Source organism: Lagopus muta, chromosome 11, assembly GCF_023343835.1.
Source record: "Lagopus muta isolate bLagMut1 chromosome 11, bLagMut1 primary, whole genome shotgun sequence".
Taxonomy (NCBI): Eukaryota; Metazoa; Chordata; class Aves; order Galliformes; family Phasianidae; genus Lagopus; species Lagopus muta.
In genome coordinates this window covers 9,865,492-9,886,935 of record NC_064443.1, presented here as the reverse complement: position 1 = coordinate 9,886,935, position 21,444 = coordinate 9,865,492, and the positions used below count along the sequence as shown (strand labels likewise).

Genomic DNA, 21,444 nt, shown 5'->3' with positions numbered 1-21,444 from the left:
CAGCTGGCCCTGGCCCAGGCAACTTTCCTCAGCTTTCAAAAGTGAGTTTCCTTGGAAGTGCTCCCAAATCCTGGTGAGTCTCCTGGGGCAGCAGAAGTATTGATCCCATCCAGAACAACCCCGCACAGCATCCTCCCTTTGCACCTGGATGCAGGGCAGCAGAGAGCACAGGCTGGGAACTCCCCCACATAATAAAGTCTCCATCACCTGCCCCAGGGAAAGCACACCTGGCCATGCAGCAGACAAGAACAAACAGCCTGCAAATGAAGCACGCACTGGGCAGAGAAATGTTGCATGATCTCACACCACGGAGCACTCACCGAGGTGTTCTGACACTGGATGCTGGTGCTGTTGAAGCGCAGAGCTGTGACACGGGTGGTGCTGCCAGGGATGTGAAAGATGCACTCATAGTTACGCTGGCCGGACTGTGGCTGTGGTAGATTCTTGGCTGTCAGGGTGATGGGCTTCACCACTCCCACTGGGATGTAGATCTGGGTGGAGGGCAGGATCTGTGGGCAGTCCTGCAAGGAGAACAAGGGCAGCAATGAAGCAGGGCAGAGCGCTACAAGGAAACCAGGCCAGGCCACCCTGAGCACACCACATCATCACCTCATGGATGCAAAGCCCTGAAAACCAGAAGTGAACATTGGGGCAGGGGACACTGGCACAAGCTGCCCAGAGAGGTTGTGGAGTCTCCTTCTTTGGAGATATTCAAGACCCGCCTGGGCACCTACTTGTGCAACCTGGTGTAGGGAACTTGCTTTGGCAGAGGGGTTGGACTCGATGATCTCTGAGGTCCCTTCCAACCTCTGTGATTCTGTCATTCTGTGAACCAAGTGTTTTCCACGTTACAGGTTAATCCTGGCTGTGGGAGGTGGGGAGGGGATCAGCTATAGCACCTGGGACTGAGACAGCAACATATCAGCTTTCTGTTTGGGCACATCAACTCCAACAAGATGGGCTCTTCTGCTGTCAATGAGGTCAGTAGGCTTCAGAGTTAATGCTCTCTGGGCTGTGCCCTGTCAGGTTGCACTCTCCAGCTTCACATGGCCTCCAATCCCCTTTGTCCATGAACAGACAGAACAACCTTTTACCCTTTTTGTCCCTCTGCAACATGACTCTGTGGTGCCGTACTGAATTCTGCTATTTCTGTGGCCAACTCAAAGCAGCTTAATCAGGGTAGCCTGATGGCCGGTGCCTAAAACCAGCGGCTCCAGAGGGGCACCAGTGAGTCCAAGCTGTGAGGAAGGCTCCCCCTGACAGCCCCCCACTCCCTGGGGATCTCCACGCAGCTTTTAATAGCCGCTGGCGCCCAGCTGCTCCGGGGGAGCTGTGTGCACAGAGCACAAGGGAGCAGGAGGGAGCAAAAATAAATGAGCTCAGGCAACAAAACAGCTCGGCATCCCCAACGGATGCCACTTGGGCAATAGCAGCCTGATGCAATCCCACGCCGGCTTTGCAGAGCCTGCCGGGGGTCTCGACTCCTGGAAGCACTGGCCCAAAATAACAGTGAGGGGGAATTCCATGTGTTGAAAGGACTCGTTTAAAACCAGAAACTGCTGCTGCAGGGCAGTTCCAGCCCCAGACGCTGGCACCGTACTGGGCCAGACCCCATACAGCTCCAGGCTTTATCCCACAGGCTGCGATCAGCCTGACTTTGAAATGCTGTGGAGAGATTTTAAAAATCATTTCATTTAGCAAATATTAATAGAAAACTCCAACTTATCTCGCTTTTCCAATTTCCCACTCTTTTCAAGCCTGTACTTCCCAAAAGCACATTTTTTAAGGGAAAAACCTATCTGCTCCCAGAATATGCAGAAACAGAGGAAAGCAGGGCCAGGCTGGGGATCCTCAGCACAGTGACGGTTGCTCTCAGTGCTGCCACTTTCTCATTTTACCATCATCTCTGATGGCTCTCGGTCCAGCCTGGGCAGCAAACAGTTTATCCACCCAACTGTGCTCACCATGGATGCTTACAAGACCCTAGGCTCCCTGCAAACCCAAGGTAGCAGGCACAGACATCCCTCTCCCCATGTACGCATAAACATGGGGCCGATTTGCTGACTCGTGGTTTGAGTCGGAGCCGAGTCCCCCCACGACATCACATGCTCTGCATCTGCTGCCAGAACTGTCTCATCCAGCAAAAATTTCAGCTGGCTCCCAAACAGGAAGCACCTGGTGCTGGTGGGTGCTGGGGCAGTGCTGCCTGGCTCCCGGGGTGGCAGGAGGGGTGGGGGCATTTGGACAACTCACTTCCCCTACAAGTCATCCAAACAGCTGACGGAACTCTGCCTATCACTTAAGGCCCTTGGAAAAGCTTTGTCCAGTCCCCATGGCTTGCTTTCCTGCAGAAAACAGACTCTCTTCTCAAAGGATGTACAAACTTATGGGATGAAGAGCAAAGCAAGATGCCCTCTCCCACCATTCCCAAACACTACACAACTCAGTTTCTCCCATTAAAGCTGTTTTACTAGCAGGATGAGAACATCACAAAGATGCCTACGTTTGCTTAGAGAGCTGAGAGGCAGAGTCATGCTACAAACACTGCAGTTTGGGCTTCTCTGGCAACTCCCAGCTCCAGCTGCACAGCTGTATCACCAGATACAGGGATGAAGGCAGGATGGGGCTGGCTTCAACCTGCCCAAGTCCCTAGTGACAACAGCTGGGGCAGCTATAGGGCAGGACATGCTCTACCTATCTTGGGTGCCACCTTCCTTAGTCACCTAAGGGCTGAATGAGTTATTCACCAACACTGCTTCTGCTCCAGCTGCCACAGTACCCAGAGGGTCAGACTTCTTCCCAACCAAGTCAAAGCATCATTTCCTTGGAGGCTTTCAGGGTCCCTCAAGAAGTCTTCCAGGTCTCAGCCATTTCCACCAGTCAAGGGAATGAGGAACAAGCACAAGTAGGACGTGCTCAGACTCAACAAACACACTTGGTCCCCACATGCTGCAAGGCTTTCACCCTACACGGTAGCTGTGCATTGGCAGACACCAGGGAATGTCTCAGAGAACAGTGTTTTGGGAAGGGAGAATTCCTTTTCCATTTCTGCTCATACTCCCAGCCACCACTGCGCTCTGCAAGTGGGGACAAGTGGAGAGCAGCCAGTGCTGCTTTATTCTCCCTCCCTTCCCACTGCTTCACCCCCAGAGAAAGCCACAGAGAATGAGGATCTCCGGGAATGCGAAGTAATCAAAGGCTCCAGAGCTGAGGACTCAAAGCCACAGAAGCCAGGGACATCCCTCCTGCTCTACCATTTCCAGGCACATGGACATGCAGAGTGGCTCCTACCTGCACCCAGCTCCTCCCTGCCACATCCCACAACAGAGCCCAGGCACCCCACGCTTTCAGTGTAACATCCCAAGGCAATGCACTGGTTTGCCTTTTCCTGCACAACACCCAGAAAGAAATGAATGACACCACTGTAGTTCAGGCGCCAGTGGGAAGCAGCAGATGCTCAGTTAAGCCCTGGTGTGGGCAGATTTGTGCGCCTCTTCTGACCAGTACCTACCACACTCCTGCCAAATGAACTGCAGACAGACAAGATCTTACCTAAAATAACCGAGAGTCACACATCCTCCCACAGAGAGCATCGGGCTGAACAGCTGCCCTTAATTTGTCCAGCATTGCCACGGTCTGGCACCAGGTCGCCCCTACCCAAGGAAAAGGGCAGATTTCTGATCCCAGCACCAACACACAGCCCACAGCTGTGGCCAATCTGAGGGTGCTCTGCCAGGAACTGCTGAGGCCACACCAAAGTGCAAACAAGCAGAGCCAGGCTTTCCAAACCTCAAGGCAGGCTCTGCTCCAGACCCCGAGGTGACCAAGAGGTCTGCGGGGGCACAGCCTGCCTACGTCCGGAAGTGGCACAACTGCTGTCCCCTGGGAAAGGTGCATGCGTCCCAAAGACAACATGAGGGGGATATTACTGGTTTGCCTGGAAGGGGATGGGGGAAGAGTCCCAGAAGCTGCCCACCACCACACACACCAGAGCTGCTGGGAACAGCCAGCGCTGAGTATCCTGTTTGCAGAAGCACAGAGCTGGCTGGGAAGGCGACCTCAAGGACAGGCTGAACCCTCGCCAGATTTCTTCAGGGCACAAGCTGGGAGATAACAGCTTTTTCTAATCTTCTCATATTACATAATTCCCCTTTGTGTGGGTCGCTGAGCTGGGCTGGTTATGGCCTATGCGTGATGCATTTTGTGTGGCACACGCTTGAGCATCAACAAGCAAGATGCAGCCTCCTTGTGCTCAAACCATAGCGGTAGAGAAGGTGCCAAAACGTGGAATTTGGCCATTTGTGATGGAAGGGCATAAGCAGAATGCCATCACTGTTCTCTCATTTAGGGAATTCCAAGGGGACAAGCATGCAAAGTACTGTTGGTGGGGCCACAGCACACCCCATGCAACGACACTCTGGCTGGGTGATGAGCAGCATCTCATTTCCTGTTGCTGTGCTGAAATAGCAAGCGCCAACCCCACCTACCCACATGCGAGAGCGATGCTTGGGCTTTTCCAGCTCTCCAGATGCACTTGGCTGTGAGCAGGCTTTGCTCAGCTCCATGCTCACAGTAATGATGCTGATGAGATCCAGCACAGCCCCATACAGATGTGCCTCCAAACTCTGGTTGGCCATCCACACCCTTCAGTCCCGAACACCACAGAGGTGCACAACTTGGAGACCCCAAGTAGAGATCCAAGCACATCTGCTTGCAGGCTACAAACCCTAAATGTCCCCTGAAGATCCAGCAGCTCCTCATGGAGAAGCAGTAAAACCAGGAGCCCTGGCTTTCCACAGTGAACAGGGAAGAATCATACTACAAAAGAATGGCTTAGATTGGAAGGGAGCTTTAAGATGATCTCATTCCAACCCCTCTGCTGTGAGCTGGCTGCCAGGGGCCCTATCTAACCTGGCCTTGAACATCTTCAGGAGTGGAGCACCCACAGCTGTGGGCAGTGCCTCACCTCCCTGAGTACAGAATTTCTTCCTAACCTCTGACGTAAAACTCCTCTCATTTAGTTTATAGCCATTCCTCCTTGTAATATCACTATCAGACTGTGGAACAATTTGGTTCCCCTCCTGCCTATTCCTTCAACTGCTGGAAGGAAGACATGTAAAGGTGCTGCTTCATCCATCCTGTCCCCAGTACAAGAGCCATCACGCTGCTGGTGGAGGGGCTCTGGCTAAGTAATGGCCCAACCCCCACTGGAAGGCTCGAGCTTCTCAAGTGATGGAAGAGGGAGGCAGGAAGAAGGGAAAAAATTGATTGTTCCCTGCTGGGAGTTTGACCTGCACCAGTGAGGAGCTTGGAGCAGCCAGGAAAGCAGGAGGGAGACAGACAAAGCAAGAGGGAAGTGAGTAATAAGGCTAAGGGCACCACAGCTACAGACAGCTCCATCTAACTCTATGCATGCCCCAAGCCCAGTACTGAGGCACAGGGACAGAGAGAGGATGACAACCTGAACCAAAGGGGACCCAACAGCTTGAGTATGGAGGGAGACCACACAAGGTACAAATTACAAGAGACAGATCACCACAGCTACCTTCCAGGCACAGGATTCTCCCTTCACAACTCAAACTGTGATGTGGGCAGGGTGCAGAAGCATGGCTCTCCTGCAGATGCCCTGTGAGTGATGGATTTCCCTAGCTGGTGGCATGGATCCCACAGGATAAGGCCCCACAAAACATGCTTCTTAGTAAAGTATTACAGATGAAGAACGTGTGAGGTGCAGCGAAATGGTTTGTTTTATGGCTTTAAGCCTTCCTTTCTCTGAAAACAAGTTGTTCTGCAGTGACAGTTCAAGCTTGCTCCCTTCAAAAACATCAAAGGAAATGCTTAAGAGTCTCTGCCTTTGTTTCTGTCTTGGTTCAGCCTACAGTGCTTCCTGACTTAGCCTGGATTCCCAAGCAGCTCCTGCACCGGCACTGCTCAGCTCACACAGCCCTTCCCCCACACTCCCTCCTTGCTTCCCAGACAAGCCCAGCACTCCAGACACAGCTTGCACACGGTTTCAAAGGCTTTTCATCTGGTAAACCCTTCCCTGCAGGCCAGGGAGAGCAGAGCAGAGCTGGCTCACACTGCCTTACCTCAGAGAGCTTGACCCGTCCCTCCAGGAAGGAGCAGTCGGCGGCGTTGTGGGTGCAGATGTGGCGGTACTTGCACCAGTGGCAGGGGAAGGAGCCGTTCACACAGGACAGGCAGCTGCAGAGAGAGCAGTGAAAGCAGCATTAGGTAAATACAACAAAGGGCATCTGCATCTGCCTGGGGGCTAAGCAGCAGCAATAAGCTTCTCTCCCCCTCCCCATCTTATAGAATCATAGAACAGCTTTGGTTGGAAGTGACTTCAAAGACCGTGTAGTTCCACCCCCCTGCCATGGGCAGGGCTGCTGACCATTAGATCAGACACCAGCTCAGGTTACCTCCAACCTGGTCTCAAAACATCCCCAGGGATGGGGTACCCACAACCATTCTGGGCAGCTGTGTCAGTGCCTGAATGCACACTCTGCACACCATGTAGGGCCGCGGCTCCTTGCCTGGGGGTTTCACACCCCATTGCATGTACAGCGATACCTTCCTAAATCCACACGCACACACTAAGGAAATATTTAATTAAGCTGCTTGCAAAGGGGGCTGGAAGTCATTTCCATGTTTCGCTCACATTTTCACTTCCAAATGAACAGCCCTTTTAGCTTTACCCACAAATATGCTAATTGAGATGCTCCTTATGCAAATATATGCGATTTTTATTTCAGCTGCAGAGATTCGACTTAAAAGCACAGCCGTGGCCTCCCAGCTCTGGCTGCTTTGATGGATGGGGGTGCACAGGGTGGGAGCACAAATAAAGCACAGGGATTGCTCCTGCCCTCACCCCCCACGGCTGGTGGGCAGGGAAATGCAGGAGTGGAGGCAGTGAGGGAGGGAACGCAGGGGTTAACCCTGGTGGAAGCACAGCAGGCACTGAGAGGCTATTCAGAAGAGGAGGAGGTACAGGCAGCAGGGGGGTTTCTAGCCATAGGGTCTGTTCTGTGTGAGGCACCCCACAGATCCTGGGTAAAAAGCCTGGCCCAGCCCTGTTCTGCCAGGGCAAGGGCACATCACGTGCCACCCAGAGCTCTCCTTTGCCATTTGACCTTAGTGCACACCACCTGCTGCCCTGCCCCCCTCACTTGTTAATGGACATGGATGCTCCTACAGCCATGGCATCCTGTGAAGACATACCACACAGAACCTCCTCTTCCAAGCTCATTCCTGATACCCAGCTCTGCCTTTAAAGTCCACATCCTTGCAGACAATTCTCACACCCCACCTCATCTTTCCATTCACCATAAGGACATCAAGAACCACTGTCAGTAAGTTCACCTCATACACCTCACCACACAGCATCTTTGCTGCATGTACAGCCTGCACAGAGCACAACCCATCAGCCAAAGCTTCTGCAAAGCACTTGGTACCAGGAACATGGCTAAACCCCAACTCCAGCCCACCCTGGTCCAGTGGGAGATGTCCATGCCCACTGCTTGGGGCTGGAACTGGATGATGTTCAAGATCCCTTCCACCCCAAACCATTCATTCTTTGATCCTGTTCTACGCTGTCACCCTGGGCACCTCACTATGATTCCCAACTCTCTGCTAGCCCTAACCCAGCAGTCCTACAAGGAGCTGAGCAGCAACTGAAGCCCAAGACCTCTTCTAAACAAGGTGAGCAACTTGCTGGTATGAGGCTGGGTGTGCTGCTGTGGGACAGGCACGGCTCCATGCCCATGGCTGCCCAAGGTCGCGCTGCACGGAGGGGCCCGGGTTGCATCCCCAGCACGTCCATTTGTCACTGCTGTCTGTTTCCCACACAGGAGCAGGTTGCTTGGCAGCACGATGCCATCTGTGCTGTCTCTCTCCTTCCCACGGTCAGGCACTTTTCCCTCATCACTTTTTGCCTAAGAGGCTTTCATCACTCCTGATAATTAGAGGGAGTTTCTCCTGCATGTGAAGCCCCCCTTCCTCGAAGCAAGACAGAACGCTGATGCTGAGGATGCAGCACAGACACCGAGCCTCAGCTCACTCCCCAATGCTCCTCTGAGCCCACGCAGGGGCCAGGCAGAACTGAAGGCAGAGAGGAGGGCAGGAAAGCAGGTCATGGCCTCGGCTGTGCTGACGCTCTCGTGCAGCCTCTCCAGGAATTCCAGATCACTCTGCAGATTCCCCATCCCAGGACAAGCCTGGGCTTGCTGCCTGCTTGCAAAAATCCTTCCCCACAAAGAGCAGCAGAGGGACAGCACATCTTTGTACATCACGTTTCTGCCCTTCCCTTTGTGCCAGCCAAAGGACACAGGCGCAAACGTGACCCAACAAACATGACCCAACAAATGTGATCCGAAGCAGAGGACAGTGCCATCCTACACCCAGATCAGTGACTGCCTCGCAGTTCATGAGTGGTAAAGCACAAAAATACACTTCCTCAACTGCTCGCAGCCATCTGGCTGTGCCTTTGAGAAGCATCTGTAAGCATCTGGAAATGCAGCTCTGGGTTGCAGAGCAGAAGCTGTGTAGCAGGCAGCTCCCAGCCGGCCCACAGGATGAGCTGGGGCTGCTCAGCACAGTCAGACCATTGCTGGAGCTCTTATGCACCCTCACAATGTTCAGCAACACAGGGGTCACAGCTGCAGCAGTGCATGGCCACGAGGTCAGTGCCACCAGCATAAGCACACAGAATGCAAGCACCGCACAGGCACCAGTTCCCAGTCTGCCTGGCTCCCTTCTTGGTATCACAGCCCCTGGTTTCCAGAAAGGAAATCCAGACAGCAAACATGGATGCAGAAGGAACACATACCTGTTGGTTGTCCCTGGAAACAGCTGGTTTCTGCAGGCAGAGGGCTGGGCAAGGAGTGTCCCTCTGGCCCCCATTCCACATCCCAAGGAATTCCCCTCTCTGTGAGCATCGCAGAGGGATTTCCCCCTCACCATAGAGCCTGACATCACATCTTTATCTTTAAAGGGAACTCATTTCCCAGGGAATGCTTTGAAGTGGAAGAGTAATGCTTAGAAAGATGACCTCAGCATCTGCACACAGCTCTCTGGACACAGGCAGATTCATCAGACTATCAAAGCACCCAAAGGTCTTCAAACGTGTTTGCCTGATCAGTGCCCCATAGGAGGCTCCCAAGGGAACACACCCATGAGGTGAGTCTATGAGAGCAACCCATGGCATTTGGGCCCAGCTCTGTTTCATGCCCTTAGCAAACAGACCCTTGCTAACAAAGTCAGGAGCTTCCCAACCTTGCCCAGCCAATACCCCTGAACCACACATACAGGATCACAAAAGCATATGAGTTGGAAGGGACCTTTAAAGGTCATACAGTGAAACTCCCTTCCCAGCATCCTTGCGTTTCTACAGGCTGCAGCATGAGCCATGCACAAGGCTCATCCTCTCCACTCTCACGGGGAAGTGATTTGTTTTCACCACAAACAAACCCTGATCATTTTTCAATCACAGCAAGCTCTGCCTACCTACTCACCCTTCTAATCCTGCAAAGCTGGAAGCAAGGCTCTGCTGCAAGGTGTCTTTGAAAAGCAGTGTGAATTTACTGGAGCAGCTCTGGTGCAGCTGTGCCTTCCAGCCCAGGGCTGCTTCACAGCACATGAATCCCCTACACACCCTTTTCCATGTTCCTACCCTATTTACAGTCATAGCAGACCCTGCTAAAGAGCCTGTCCCCTCCTTTCTTACAGCCCCCATCTAGATACTGAAAGGCCGTCCTCAGGTCTCCCTAGAGCCTTCTCTCTTCCAGGCTGCACAGCCCCAGTTCTCTCAGCCTGTCCTCGTAGGCAGGTGTTCCATCCCATGGAGCATTTTTGTGGCTCTCCCCTGGATGCACACCAGCAGGCCCATGTCTCTCCTGTACTGAGGATTCCACATCTGGATGCAGCACTCCAGGTGAGGTCTCACAGCACAGAGCAGAGGGGCAGGATCACTCCCCTGACCTTCTAGCCACCCTGCTTTGGAACACAGCCCAGAATACAGTTGGCTTTCTGGGCTGTGTGGGCACAGTGCTGGCTCATGACCAGCTGTCACCCACCAGTATCTCTAGGTCCTTTTTGGCAGGGCTGTGTTCCTTCCTTACATCCTGCAGTTTGTTCTGACAGCAGCAGAAGCCACAACCCAGGTGCAACACCTTGCACTTGGTTTTGTTGAACCTCATGAGGTTCCCCTGCTCCCATTGCTCAGCCTAAGTCTCTCTGAACGGCATCCCACCCCTTGGGCACATCAACCACGACACATAGCACACTTGCTGAGGGTGCACTCAATCCTTCGGTATCACTGACACTCGTCCCAGTACTGACCCCTGAGGGATACCACTTGTCACAGATCTGCATGCAGACACTGACCACCACTCTCTGGGTATAAGCATAACACCAGTTCCTCATCCACTGAGCAGTCCACCCATCAAATCCAATTTGGAGAGAAGAATGTTATAGGCGGACCGTGTCACAAAAGCCTTACTGAAGTTTGGATAGATGACATTGGCAGCTCTTCCCTTGTCCACTGGTACAGTTACACCATCACAGAAGGCCACCAGATTGGTCAGGCAGGATCTGCCCTTGGAGAAGCCATGCTGGTTTTCCCATAACACCTCCTTCTCTTCCATGTGCCTCAGCATAGCTTCCAGGAGGATCTGCTGTCGGATCTTCCCCAGCACAGAGGTGAGGCTGGCAGGCTGGTAGTTCCCTGGGTTGTTCCTACCCTTCTGACAAATGGGTACAACACTGCCTTTTTTCCAGGCACCAGGGGCTTCACCTTACTGCTGTGACTGCCACACTTGATGATATTTGAGAAATCACACCTCCTTGCTAAAGAAGCTGGTGACAAAATTTTCAAGGGATGCCAGCATCCACTTTAAAGCATCCTGTAATCCAGCACAGAACCTGCATGCCCTCTAAAAACCACACATAGAAGTTATATCAATCAGTCATGCCAATCAGCTATCCTGAGAATCTTAGTCTGCATCTAGCACTTTAGAAAAGGCAAATCAGAGCAAGAAGGGGCAACCAACGAAAGCCTGCAGGACTGAAACATTACAGCAAGGAGCTTGGAACAAACACTCAGGACTTTTCTGCTCAGTTCCTTCTTCTAAAGTGAAACAAAAAGTAAACCAAGCTTGCAAAAGGGCAAGGCGCACTGAGTGCAGCCCATGTCTACTGCTGTCGTTGGCTGGTCTGAGGAATGGGACCGGTGTGGGCGATGCTGCAGGGTGCTGAGGACAGTCCCCTCATAGCAAGTGACACAAAGGGCTGTCCCTGGAAGGCAGCCCAGGGCCTCTACCAGTCCAAACACTTTATCTGTAGCTGAGAAATGATTCAACACTCAGGCCTCTGGCTCCCAACCCAACCAAAGCCGACCAAATAAATAGAAAGAAAAAAAAAAAAAGGAAAACATAATGTATGGCAATCAGAGAACTCCACAGAAAAAAAAACATTAGCCTCATGGAAAAGAATATTGTTCCCAATGCAGAATATATCAAGCTGACTTATAGATTTTCCTCCACAAAATATGAAACCTGGATCCGAAAGGCTATTAACTCCAGAGAGATCCATTAAAGACGCCTGTCTGCAAATAGTATTTAAAAGTATTGCATCACCCTGGATATTGTCATGTTCTTTGGTTATGATCTGACTGCGGGTCACACAGTTAAAATTGCCTCCAAACCCTAAAATTCTTGATGTAAAGAAAATAATAATAATGTTCACCAGCCTAGAACACGGACTATTCTATCAGCTCCAACCGAAGCCCATAAATATTAATGCATCCATAATTAGCCTTTTTAAATAATGCACCCAAAATTAAACATCAACGCAGTAATAAATCAGTCAGGGCTCTTTGTTGTAGGTTTGTTGGGGAAGGGGGGGTTCTTTTGCTGCTATATAAGGCACATAAAAAGAAATGCCAATTCCCTCGCCAGCTTTTCCCACTGGACCAAAATGTTGTGGCCCCAATTGGACCAATCTGATCCTCTTCCTACTGAAAAGTCTTGTTGCTTTCATTTAGAAAAATAAAAGTCACATCTGCTTTTTGATTTGCAAAATAATGACATGCAGCCATCCTGAGCCAAAGCTGAGCTAATGTTATTGAAACCACAAGACGTGAAGGGAGACAAAGCTCATCTCGTGAGTCAAGGTGAGGGAGAAAGTCAAGTCTGCAGGCTGCCCGCTCACTGCCGCAGCACTCCCCAAGCACAGCCCCTCTCCCAGCACCCAGGGCTGTGATGCAGGAGGTTTGAATGGCCGGCTGCTCGTTGGCCCTTTCTGTTTTGCTCTCTGCCTCCACACCCTGAGCTTTTCAGCAGCATGCTGCTCCTCAGCAGGAGCACAAGCAGAGGTCCTCTGACTCATTCCCTTTGGAGCAGCCGGCACAACGGAGTGCCTGCAGCTCACCTGCTTCTCCCTGATCAAAAAGCAAAATGCAGCCTGCTCGCTGAGCACGCTTGGAAAGAGCCATCAGCAGTGGAACCCCCTAAGCCAGACTAGATCTTTCACAAAAAAGGCTGCCCCAAAGAGATCACTCCTCATTTGCTTATCTGTAATTACTGATCAGTCTGAGCACCACCATCCGTGGGAGGCTTCTGGCAGCAGAATGAAATCGCTCGCATTCTCCAGCTCCAAATTCTCTGCCTAAACACACCCCAGCATCTTCCCCGACGCTCTGCCTGCAGTTCGAGCACAGTGTCCTCAGCACCTCATCAGCAGCTGCCTGGTAGACATGTACACTGTGCTTAGACAGCACATCAATAATCCCCACCTCCTCTATTTTATCACATGCATATCTCAAACTGCCTAAAGACCCACGCTTAGAGTAGATTTCAAGGCAGCCTGACAAGAAAGCAAATTCACAATTACTTCCACTGAGGAAATTCTTGGGTAACTGCCCCACGACATGCAGCATGTTCCATTCAGTGTTGCTGTAACTTTCCAGCCCTCCCTCCAGCAAGCCTGGGAAGCAGGTACTGTCACAGGAAAACACAGGCTCTCCTTTTGCCTAGCCAACTCACTCCTATTAACTGTTTCCAGGAATAACAAGATGCTTGGCATTTTCAGTCACATGGACTGCTCCAGTCTGCAATGCAGTAAATTTGCTTTTTCTTCCAAAGCTTTTTCCAACTGAAAGCCCCGTTCTTAAGTGAGGTTCTGCCCTGGTTCTGCATGTTCCCACACATCCAAACCAACTGTGAGCTCTCTGGTCACTGCCCCGGTTTTCAAAAAGAGGGTTCTCGCTGCCAATACCGCTGTGCTCAACCTTCCTTTCTGCTTGCAACATCAGCACCCACAAATGGATATCTCTCTGATCAAGTCTCACACTGCCCAGCCCATCTGCTCCCAGAGCACACTGACGAAGCCCAGACCACTTACGATTGATGGACGCTGCAGTTATAGAAAACAAAATCCACAGAGGCAAACTTTTTCCCAGTCTCCTTAGATTTCAGGTAGAGTTTCACCACCCGCTTATCTCCTGAGAGAGAACAAGGCAGAAGAAGGCATCAGAAATGACACAGTGAAATGAACACCAGGGCATGTGTTCAGCCCACGGCTTGTGATGGATTGGAAGAATCTGGGCAACAATATCCACTCTTGTTAATTAACAAAATCCCAAATCTAGAAATAAAAGGAAAAGTGCCCATCCATATCCACCCAGCCACTAAGTGGGCCAGCAGGGCCCAGGAGCAGCATCAAGCCCCTTTAGCCAACTACAGCACAGGGACAGATGCCTGCCCTGGGATACGAGAGTGGCACTGGAGGAGAGCTAACAGTTCCACGGCCAGCAGTGTCCATAGACATCTACAGAAATTGTCCACAGGTTTGGAATGAGGCTGGCATGCACAGGCTTTGCAGGACTGCTGCACTGAACATTACTGTGTCAGCATGTAGCTGCACCCACGGCTTGGAAAAGAGCAAGGACATCAAAGCACCACTCCTGGAGAAGCAGCAATGTCCTTTTACTCCAGCACCCCAAGAACCCATTTCCACCCTGCTTGGGACTGGGGATCACTGCCACAGGACTGTTCTCCTCAGCGTCTGCCTATGGGGCAAAGCCAAGACAAAGGACACAAGCTCACCACGGCCCCTGGTGATGGGAATGACGTCCCTGGCAGATGGAGAGCTGCAGTAGATCTTCCCATCTTCAATGCGGCTCTCGGACTCAGTGAAGTCTTCAAAGGAGCAGTTGACTCCCGCCGAGAGGTCGGGGACGTTCCAGGCCTGCAGGACCAGCTGGGGGAGAGAACATGGAGCACGGCCTTAGGAAGCTAACAAAATGACTCTTTTGTGTCTGCTGTGTGCAAACAGCCAACAGGAAAACCAGGGGTGCAACACCCCTCCCCGGTCCACACACATGGTCCCCATGCAGGACCCCATGCAGATGCAAATGGCTTAGAATCCTGAATGCATCACATCCTTTGCCCTCTGCTGCACCACAAACCATTATGTCTCACCTCTCTGCAGAGACCAAGCCCAGTGTTTGGCTAAAGAATGCTTTACAGAAAAGCATCTACTTCTGCAGACATCAAGAGGGAAGGAATTCACCCTTTTCTCTGCAAATTCATTGCAGGGGTCAGCAGTTCTCACTTTACAAAACGCTTGCCTTATTTCTAATTTGAATTTTTCTCAGCTTCCAGCCATTAGTTCTTGTTATGCCTTTCCTTGATAGATTAAAAAGCCCTTTAGTCCCTGATATTTGCTCCTCGTAAAGGCACTTATACTCTGTAATCAAGTCACCTCTTAATCTCCTTTTTGATAAGCTAAGCAGATTGAGCTCGGGAAGTCTCTCACTGGAAGGCATTTTCTTCAGCCCCAACTCATTTACATGCTGTTTACTGAAGGTGCTCAGCCTCCTTTAAGCAGCTGTCTCCGGCCCTAGTGCTGCATCCCAGCACTAATCACAGCAGACCCCACTGTATAGGCAGCTAGCAGGCACAGAAATAGCCCTAGAGAGAGCAACAGATTCCTCCCAGCAATGCCCAGGGAGCACCAACAGCCCTTCCTGGGATCAGCACACTGGGATCTTTTCCAATATCACCACTTCCCAGGACATCTCTCAAAAGCCAGCCTTACTCCTCAAAGTCCAGACCTGGCAGTATCAAATCCACTTTCCCCACTGAGCTAGCACAAACCCTGTGGGGATCTCCCCAGCTCCCCATAACACGCCACTCAGTTGGTCTCAGCATCTTCTGCAGATCTCATCAGCTGCAATTCCGCATTTGTTTCCACATTACCGATGAAAAGCCAAAGCTGCACTCCAATCCCTGCAGAAGCACTTTCAAAATGTTTCCATTCAGTGACAATTCCCCTCTGACAATGACTTTTTGAGATCTGTCACGGAGCCAGTTCTTAATCCACTTAACACATGCTTTATCAATATTGTATAATGCTAATTTTTAATCAGAATGTTGTGTTGTACCGAGTCAAATGCCTTGTAGAAGTCTAGAGACATCACATCCCTGCAGTCCCTCTTCTAATTCAAGTCATAATTTCATCAAAGAACAAAATGTGGTTTGTTTGACACAAAACTACATTGACTAGCATTAATTATATTCCCATCCTTGATTCTCCATCAGTTGTATCCTGCCTCATTTTTTTCCACTAGCTTTTCTCAGCTTGATGTCAAACCAAGCAATCTTGAGCCACTTGGGTCATCCCACGTGCCCTTCCAACAAGAGTCTTTTCTGCTTGCTGGACTTTTCTCAACATCCACTTCTTTATTACAAAGCTCCATCTGCAAGCCAAGGAACTCTTAGGCCAACTCCTTCAGGACTCCTGAGTGCCAGACATCCAGACCTGGCAGCTTGCAAAAGTTTATTGCTAGTATACGCTGTTTTGCATTCTCTTTACAGTGCTAATGGCCTGGAAAATACTTCATGGAAGTACATCATCCTTTCTGTCTGCACAGACAGAGCAGTGAGCTGTGCATCTAAGTCACATCCCAAAATATCTACTACTGGCCGCTGTCAGACAGGATATTGAGCTAGATGGATCTCTGGCCTACAAATGGCAAATCTGATGTTGTTATTTATACTGTGGAGAAACATTTATTGCTTGGTTACATCTTTTCTGAATAGTAATCAACAGTTTTATTATCTGCATCCAGCAACAGGCCGGCCCTCATCAATCCCCTACATTTTATTTGTATCAGATCTCTCTTCTCGTTTCTCCCTATCAGTCGCTCGTTATTTAACTTAATCGCTGCCTTCCCAGCCCTGAGGACTTACCGGGACCTCAGACATGGTGACTGAGATGTTCCTGGGCTGCACGGTGAGCTGCACGCACTGCCGCAGCTCGGAGGCAAAACGCTGGGGCTCATCTGCGCGCTCGCAGCGGTCCTTGCGTGAGCATCTGGGGGGATGAAATCACCACGGTGAGGAGGAGAAGCTGAGAAATACCCAATGGGGGGATGAGGTGCCCAGCAATGGGCCTCCGGTGCCTGAGGTCAGAACAGAAGCTCCGCTTTCCCTTTGTGCCAGCACCTCTGTTACAGCTCAGCCATGCTCACATCCCTCTCCTCTTCTGTTGCAGCATCCCTGTCAAACACACGCAGCTCCCCAACCCCTACAGAGCAGCCTGCAATGCTCCATCACCTCCTTTACGGAGCAGATGACTCCCTCCCCGCTGCTCTCCACGCTTTCTGCAACAACATTATTTCATTATGGGAAGTGTTTTAATTAAATGCTAGGCAAAATGGAGAGAGAAAGTGAACAACGCACACGTCTTACAGTCCTGTCATAAAATCACAGAAACATTAAGGTTGGAAAAGACCTTTAAGACCATCCAGTACAACCATCAATCCATTCCCACCATTCCCACTGACCATGTTCCTCTAGTGTCACACCTCCACAGTTCTTGCACACCTTCAGATGGTGACCCCACCACCTCCCTGCGCAGCCTGTGCCAGTACCTCACCTCTCCTGAGAAGAAATGCTTCCTAATATCCAACCTGAACCTCACTGGGCACAGCTTATATCATCTTATTGCTGTTACTTGGGAGAAGAGGCCAACCCTCACCTCACCACAGCCTCCTTTCAGGCACTTGTAGAGAGCAATGAGGTCTCCCCTGAGCCTCCTCTGCTCCAGTCTGAGCAATCCCAGTTCCCTCAGCTGCTCCTCATAAAACCCTTCACAGCTTTGTTGCCCTTCTCTGAACACTCTTCAGCACCTCAATGTCTTGCAGCGAAGGTCCTACAGCTGAACACAGTGTTCAAGGCACAGCCTCGCCAGAACTGAAACAGCAGGGGCTCCATTCCCCATAGCTGGGTGTGAGGGGCAGGACAGCACTGGGAAGGATGCAGTCAGCAAAGCTCCGTGGCCGCAGCACCAGCCCTGGTACTTACACATTGTGGAGGACACACCAGCCACAGTGGGGGTCCCGGGAGCCCAGGCACAGCTCACAGCTCTCGTATTGCTCACAGCTCTCTACCGGCACCCGCGTCACCTGTAGGAAAAGGCAGTGAAGGGGTGCCCAAGGGGACAGCTGGAAAACCAAGGACTCAAAGGGAATGGATCCACCACCCCATGGTTCCCCATTGGGAAATGCCTTGGACATCACATTTCTGAGTCTGGGAACTCTACAAGAACAACCACCACCATCTCCTGGCCAGCCCAGCAAGGCCAGAATGAGGAAACCTTCATCTTTGCAGAGTTTGGGGAATAGCTCAGCCCTGACACCAGCTTCCAATGCCTCCCACACACCCCTGCAGCTGGTAGTCCTGCTCCGAAAGGGTTACCACTCCTTTATTAATTGCTCCTCCAGATTTGATTAAAATCCCCTCGTTCTCCGAGCCCTTCGAGCTCTGTTACAACTGTTCATTTAATTACTTTCCACCAGCACTCTGATAACACCAAGCTGCAGTAGGGAAGAGAGAAGCTTTTATTAAGGAGTGGGAAGGAGAAGTGGGGGGGACAGGATGGGGGCTTGGGAAGCTCCTCCCCTCCTCTGCTTCCCCAGTCTCCCCTCCTCTCCAGAACCCAGAAACACAGCCTCAATCCCAGGAGCTCCTGTCAAAGGGAGGGAAAGCTGTGATGCTCCATGGTGAGGAAGACAGAGGGTGGAGAGAGCAATGGGCACAGCACTGGGAGACTTCCGCTGCGAGCTGTGGTGTGGCACTGCCCTTGTTTTGAATTTAGCAGCCCACAGTTTCTGCCTCACCTGGAAAGCCTCAGGTTTCCTGCAGCAGACCAGAAACCAGAGACAGGAACTGGGAGGAGGGGGGAAAAGGTTCTGCCATCCCCGTGGGGCTGTCTAGACAAATGCAAGGCCCTGCTCCAGCATCCTTTCCCCTTCCAAAGCCCCGGGCCAGTGGCCAGGAGTTCTGCAGCACTCCCACCCATGCGCACCTCTTCCCATCAGGCAGCGCCCAGCACAACTCCAAACTCCTGAGACATTCCTGAGATAACCCTGGCTGAGAATGCTCTGCCCGCAGAAAAGCTTCCCAAAGAGAAGTTGAGGAGGAGCTGGGGCTGAGATACCAGCACAGAATTCGTTTTCAGGGAAAAAAACAGCCCCTTGATCTCCTTCTCATCAGGGAGGAGCACAGAGTTGCCACCCCTGGGCTGGGCTCTCTCCTCCTCTGCCACCCAGGCTGGATATGGGGAGGAGACAAGGCCAGGCTACGAGGCTGTGACCACACAGGAGCCCGACAGCTCCAAAAAGTGCCACTGCTGCTCGGCACAAAGCCCTGACGCAGCGGGGACCTCACCCGTGCTGGCAGCCCTTTGATGGATTAACTTGTAGCAGCAGGCTCTCCAGCAAGCCCAGGAGCATGCAAACTCTCTCACAGCCAACTAAAACTTCTTATCGTGAGCACCAACCACGCTTTCAGGATGACAGCTGCATGCCCATGCCCGAGTTAGATTTGTTGCTTTGGATAGCTCTGAACTGGGGATGGCAGCAGTAGGCACAGAGGTGCACACATGGAGGTTTGGGGACACATCAGCTGTACCAGCTCCAGCCAATGGCTCCCCTTGCCCCAGGGCGCAAAAGCAGCTATTCCAGAGAGAACAGGCTGCTCAGAGCAAGGAGCTTCTGCCCACCTGCAGAGCCTGAGGGCAGGGTGGAGGTTCACAGCCCCACAAGCAGGGATGCCAGCTCTCACAGCAGTCCTTGCTCCTTGGGGCACAGGGATGTCGAGCAGCTGCTACTAACAATTAATGCCCGGGGCAGGGACCACAGGGAGGAGAGGAACAGAAGGGCCATGTCTGGGAGATGTGCCCTGAGGTGGTGTTTTTGTACAAGGGGGAGTAGGGAGGAGCTGAGTGTTCCCAGGTGGTATGACTGAGGGGGGACAGAGGTAGCTGGGCAGTTCTGGTGGCAGCTGGGGCCAGAGCCTGGAGAGCATGTCATCTGCCCTTCCCAGCCATTAGGGTGAGTAGGCAAGTGTCTGTCGGGCAGGGGGTTGTCCCCAGTGAGACATCAAAGGATGAAGAAGGAAAGTGCAGACTGGACATCAGGGCAAAAACAACAAAGACAACAGTGCATCTGAGGGATGCCACCAGCACGGCTCGGCAGGGAACAGAGAGGGGGGAAGACAAGTGACACAGCATGTGGCAGCGGCACGGCTTTGGGGGCTGCAGCCCCCACCTCTTACCTGCTTCTCAGTCATGGCGTAGAGATGCTGGCGGTCAGGGCTCAGCACCAGGTCCCGCAGGATGGAGCTGCCTTCATGGGCCACCACGTTCTCATACTGCAGCGTTTGGTGCTTCCTGTCAGCCGGCAAGTCCACCAGGATCTGCAGGAGAGAGCAAGGAGTAAGCACAGACCCACGCACCCTTCACCTCTGCCTGGGTGGGGAAAGTGCCCCATTATTGGGATGCTGCCCCCCCATCCCTTACTGGAGGCGACAAGCTGTGGCCGCTGCAGCATGGCAAAGCAGCCCAGACCCTATTGTCACCTCAGCACTCCCCCAGCAGCAGCAGGACCACACACAAGCCACAGGTGAGACGTACACATCCTGCTAACACCAACCCAAGCGGATGGGCTGTGGAGAACCCTCTCTCTCCCCCTTCCCCCCCCAAAAAAAACCCACATCTCGTCCCAAGCACTGCCTTGTCTTCCCAATCCCCCTCCCCATTTGCAACGTTCCCAATCAGGAGCTGGGAAAGCCAGATCCTGTTGTGCAGCTGATTAGCATGGAAATGTATGCGGCTCACAAACAAACCGGGGCCCGTTTAATTAGAGCGACGCCTTTGATTCACCGCCAGCCTCCTGCATGCACCAGTCCCGGATTATTTTTAGGCCATTTTACAAAACAAATGTATTTAATTAAAAAAAGAGACCCCTGAGCAGCTGGGGAGCAGCAGTGCATGGAAGGACCTCAGGACTGGCCTTACTGAGGCAGATACAGCTTGCTGGAGCCCACGCCACAGCCAAAAACACCCCTTCTCTGCTTCCCTCCCCTGCTGCACACCTCTACGCCCATTTTCCCATTACTGAGGGACACTCCCTCCATGATAACCCAGAACAAGTCATCTGTCCTTCAGCATGGTTTGCCAGACCCACCCACACCACGCTCCCCATCATCACTATGCCACATACCACCACATGCTGAGAACCCAAGAGATGCCCAAAGCCCATCCCAAAGCCTCCACCCGCCCTTCTGGGGGTATCTTCATGCCCACAGCTTCAAGACCACATTCACCTCACTCCAACATCAGAGCTCAAACCCCCAGCACCTGTACAGGGAACATCCCACACAAAGCACCCAGCATCACCCAAGGTCCCCCCAGAGGAGGGTTTTTACTGATCCCAGCAGCAGCATCCATCCCTCGCTATGGCAACGTGACAAATGCACCTTTCCAGCCCTTTTATGGGCCGTAGCTGCGGCGCAGAGGAATCGATACAGTTTTACCCTGGTTCTAAAATAGATCTACGGGTGGATGTCGCACTGGCAGTAATTTTTAACTAGCGGGGTAATTTCCCCATTACATTATTGCACTGCGCAGTGCTGGGAAAGAGAAAGAGATGTATCAAAAAGAAAAAAAAAAAAGCAAAAAAACCAACAGACGTGAAGCACTTCCAGTTAATTTGAGGCTCCAGGAAGGACCTAAAAATAATCGCTGTAAGCAAAGAGGCGATGGCACACGGAGCGCTCCGGTGGGATCTGCGATGCACACAGCTCCCACTGCTGAGGATGTTCTAATTGCAGGTCTGGGGGACAGCCAAAATGAGGTTTGAAGACCTGGGTGGGCTGCTTGGGCCATAGGACGGCGGTTTCCCAAAGCTAGAGGATGAGATGAGCAGCATCAGTTACTGGCATGGGGCTGCTCCCAGCCTATGCCCACCTGCGGGGCCGGCGGTGGCTGGGGCAGGGGGAGAGGATGTGCTTTAATCAGAGCAGCCCCCTCGGAAGCACGTGCCTTCCTGCCCACCCTGCTTCCCTTCCACCCAGGGGAAAAGACATTTACCAAAAAAAA

At 52.1% G+C, this 21,444-nt stretch overlaps 1 protein-coding gene across 3 annotated transcripts in view; it reads right to left on the bottom strand.

Moving 5' to 3' along the window:
• PLXNA1 (plexin A1) overlaps nt 1-21,444 on the bottom strand; it is a 96,681-nt gene that overhangs the window by 39,103 nt on the left and 36,134 nt on the right. For all 3 annotated transcript variants that reach the window (XM_048957937.1, XM_048957939.1, XM_048957938.1), the window contains exons 4-10: nt 19,620-19,760; nt 17,367-17,467; nt 16,251-16,374; nt 14,103-14,256; nt 13,399-13,498; nt 6,090-6,204; nt 321-521 (exon numbers count right to left, since the gene is read on the bottom strand). In XM_048957937.1, the coding sequence (XP_048813894.1) occupies nt 321-521; nt 6,090-6,204; nt 13,399-13,498; nt 14,103-14,256; nt 16,251-16,374; nt 17,367-17,467; nt 19,620-19,760 (936 nt within the window). The remainder of the gene's footprint in view (nt 1-320; nt 522-6,089; nt 6,205-13,398; nt 13,499-14,102; nt 14,257-16,250; nt 16,375-17,366; nt 17,468-19,619; nt 19,761-21,444) is intronic.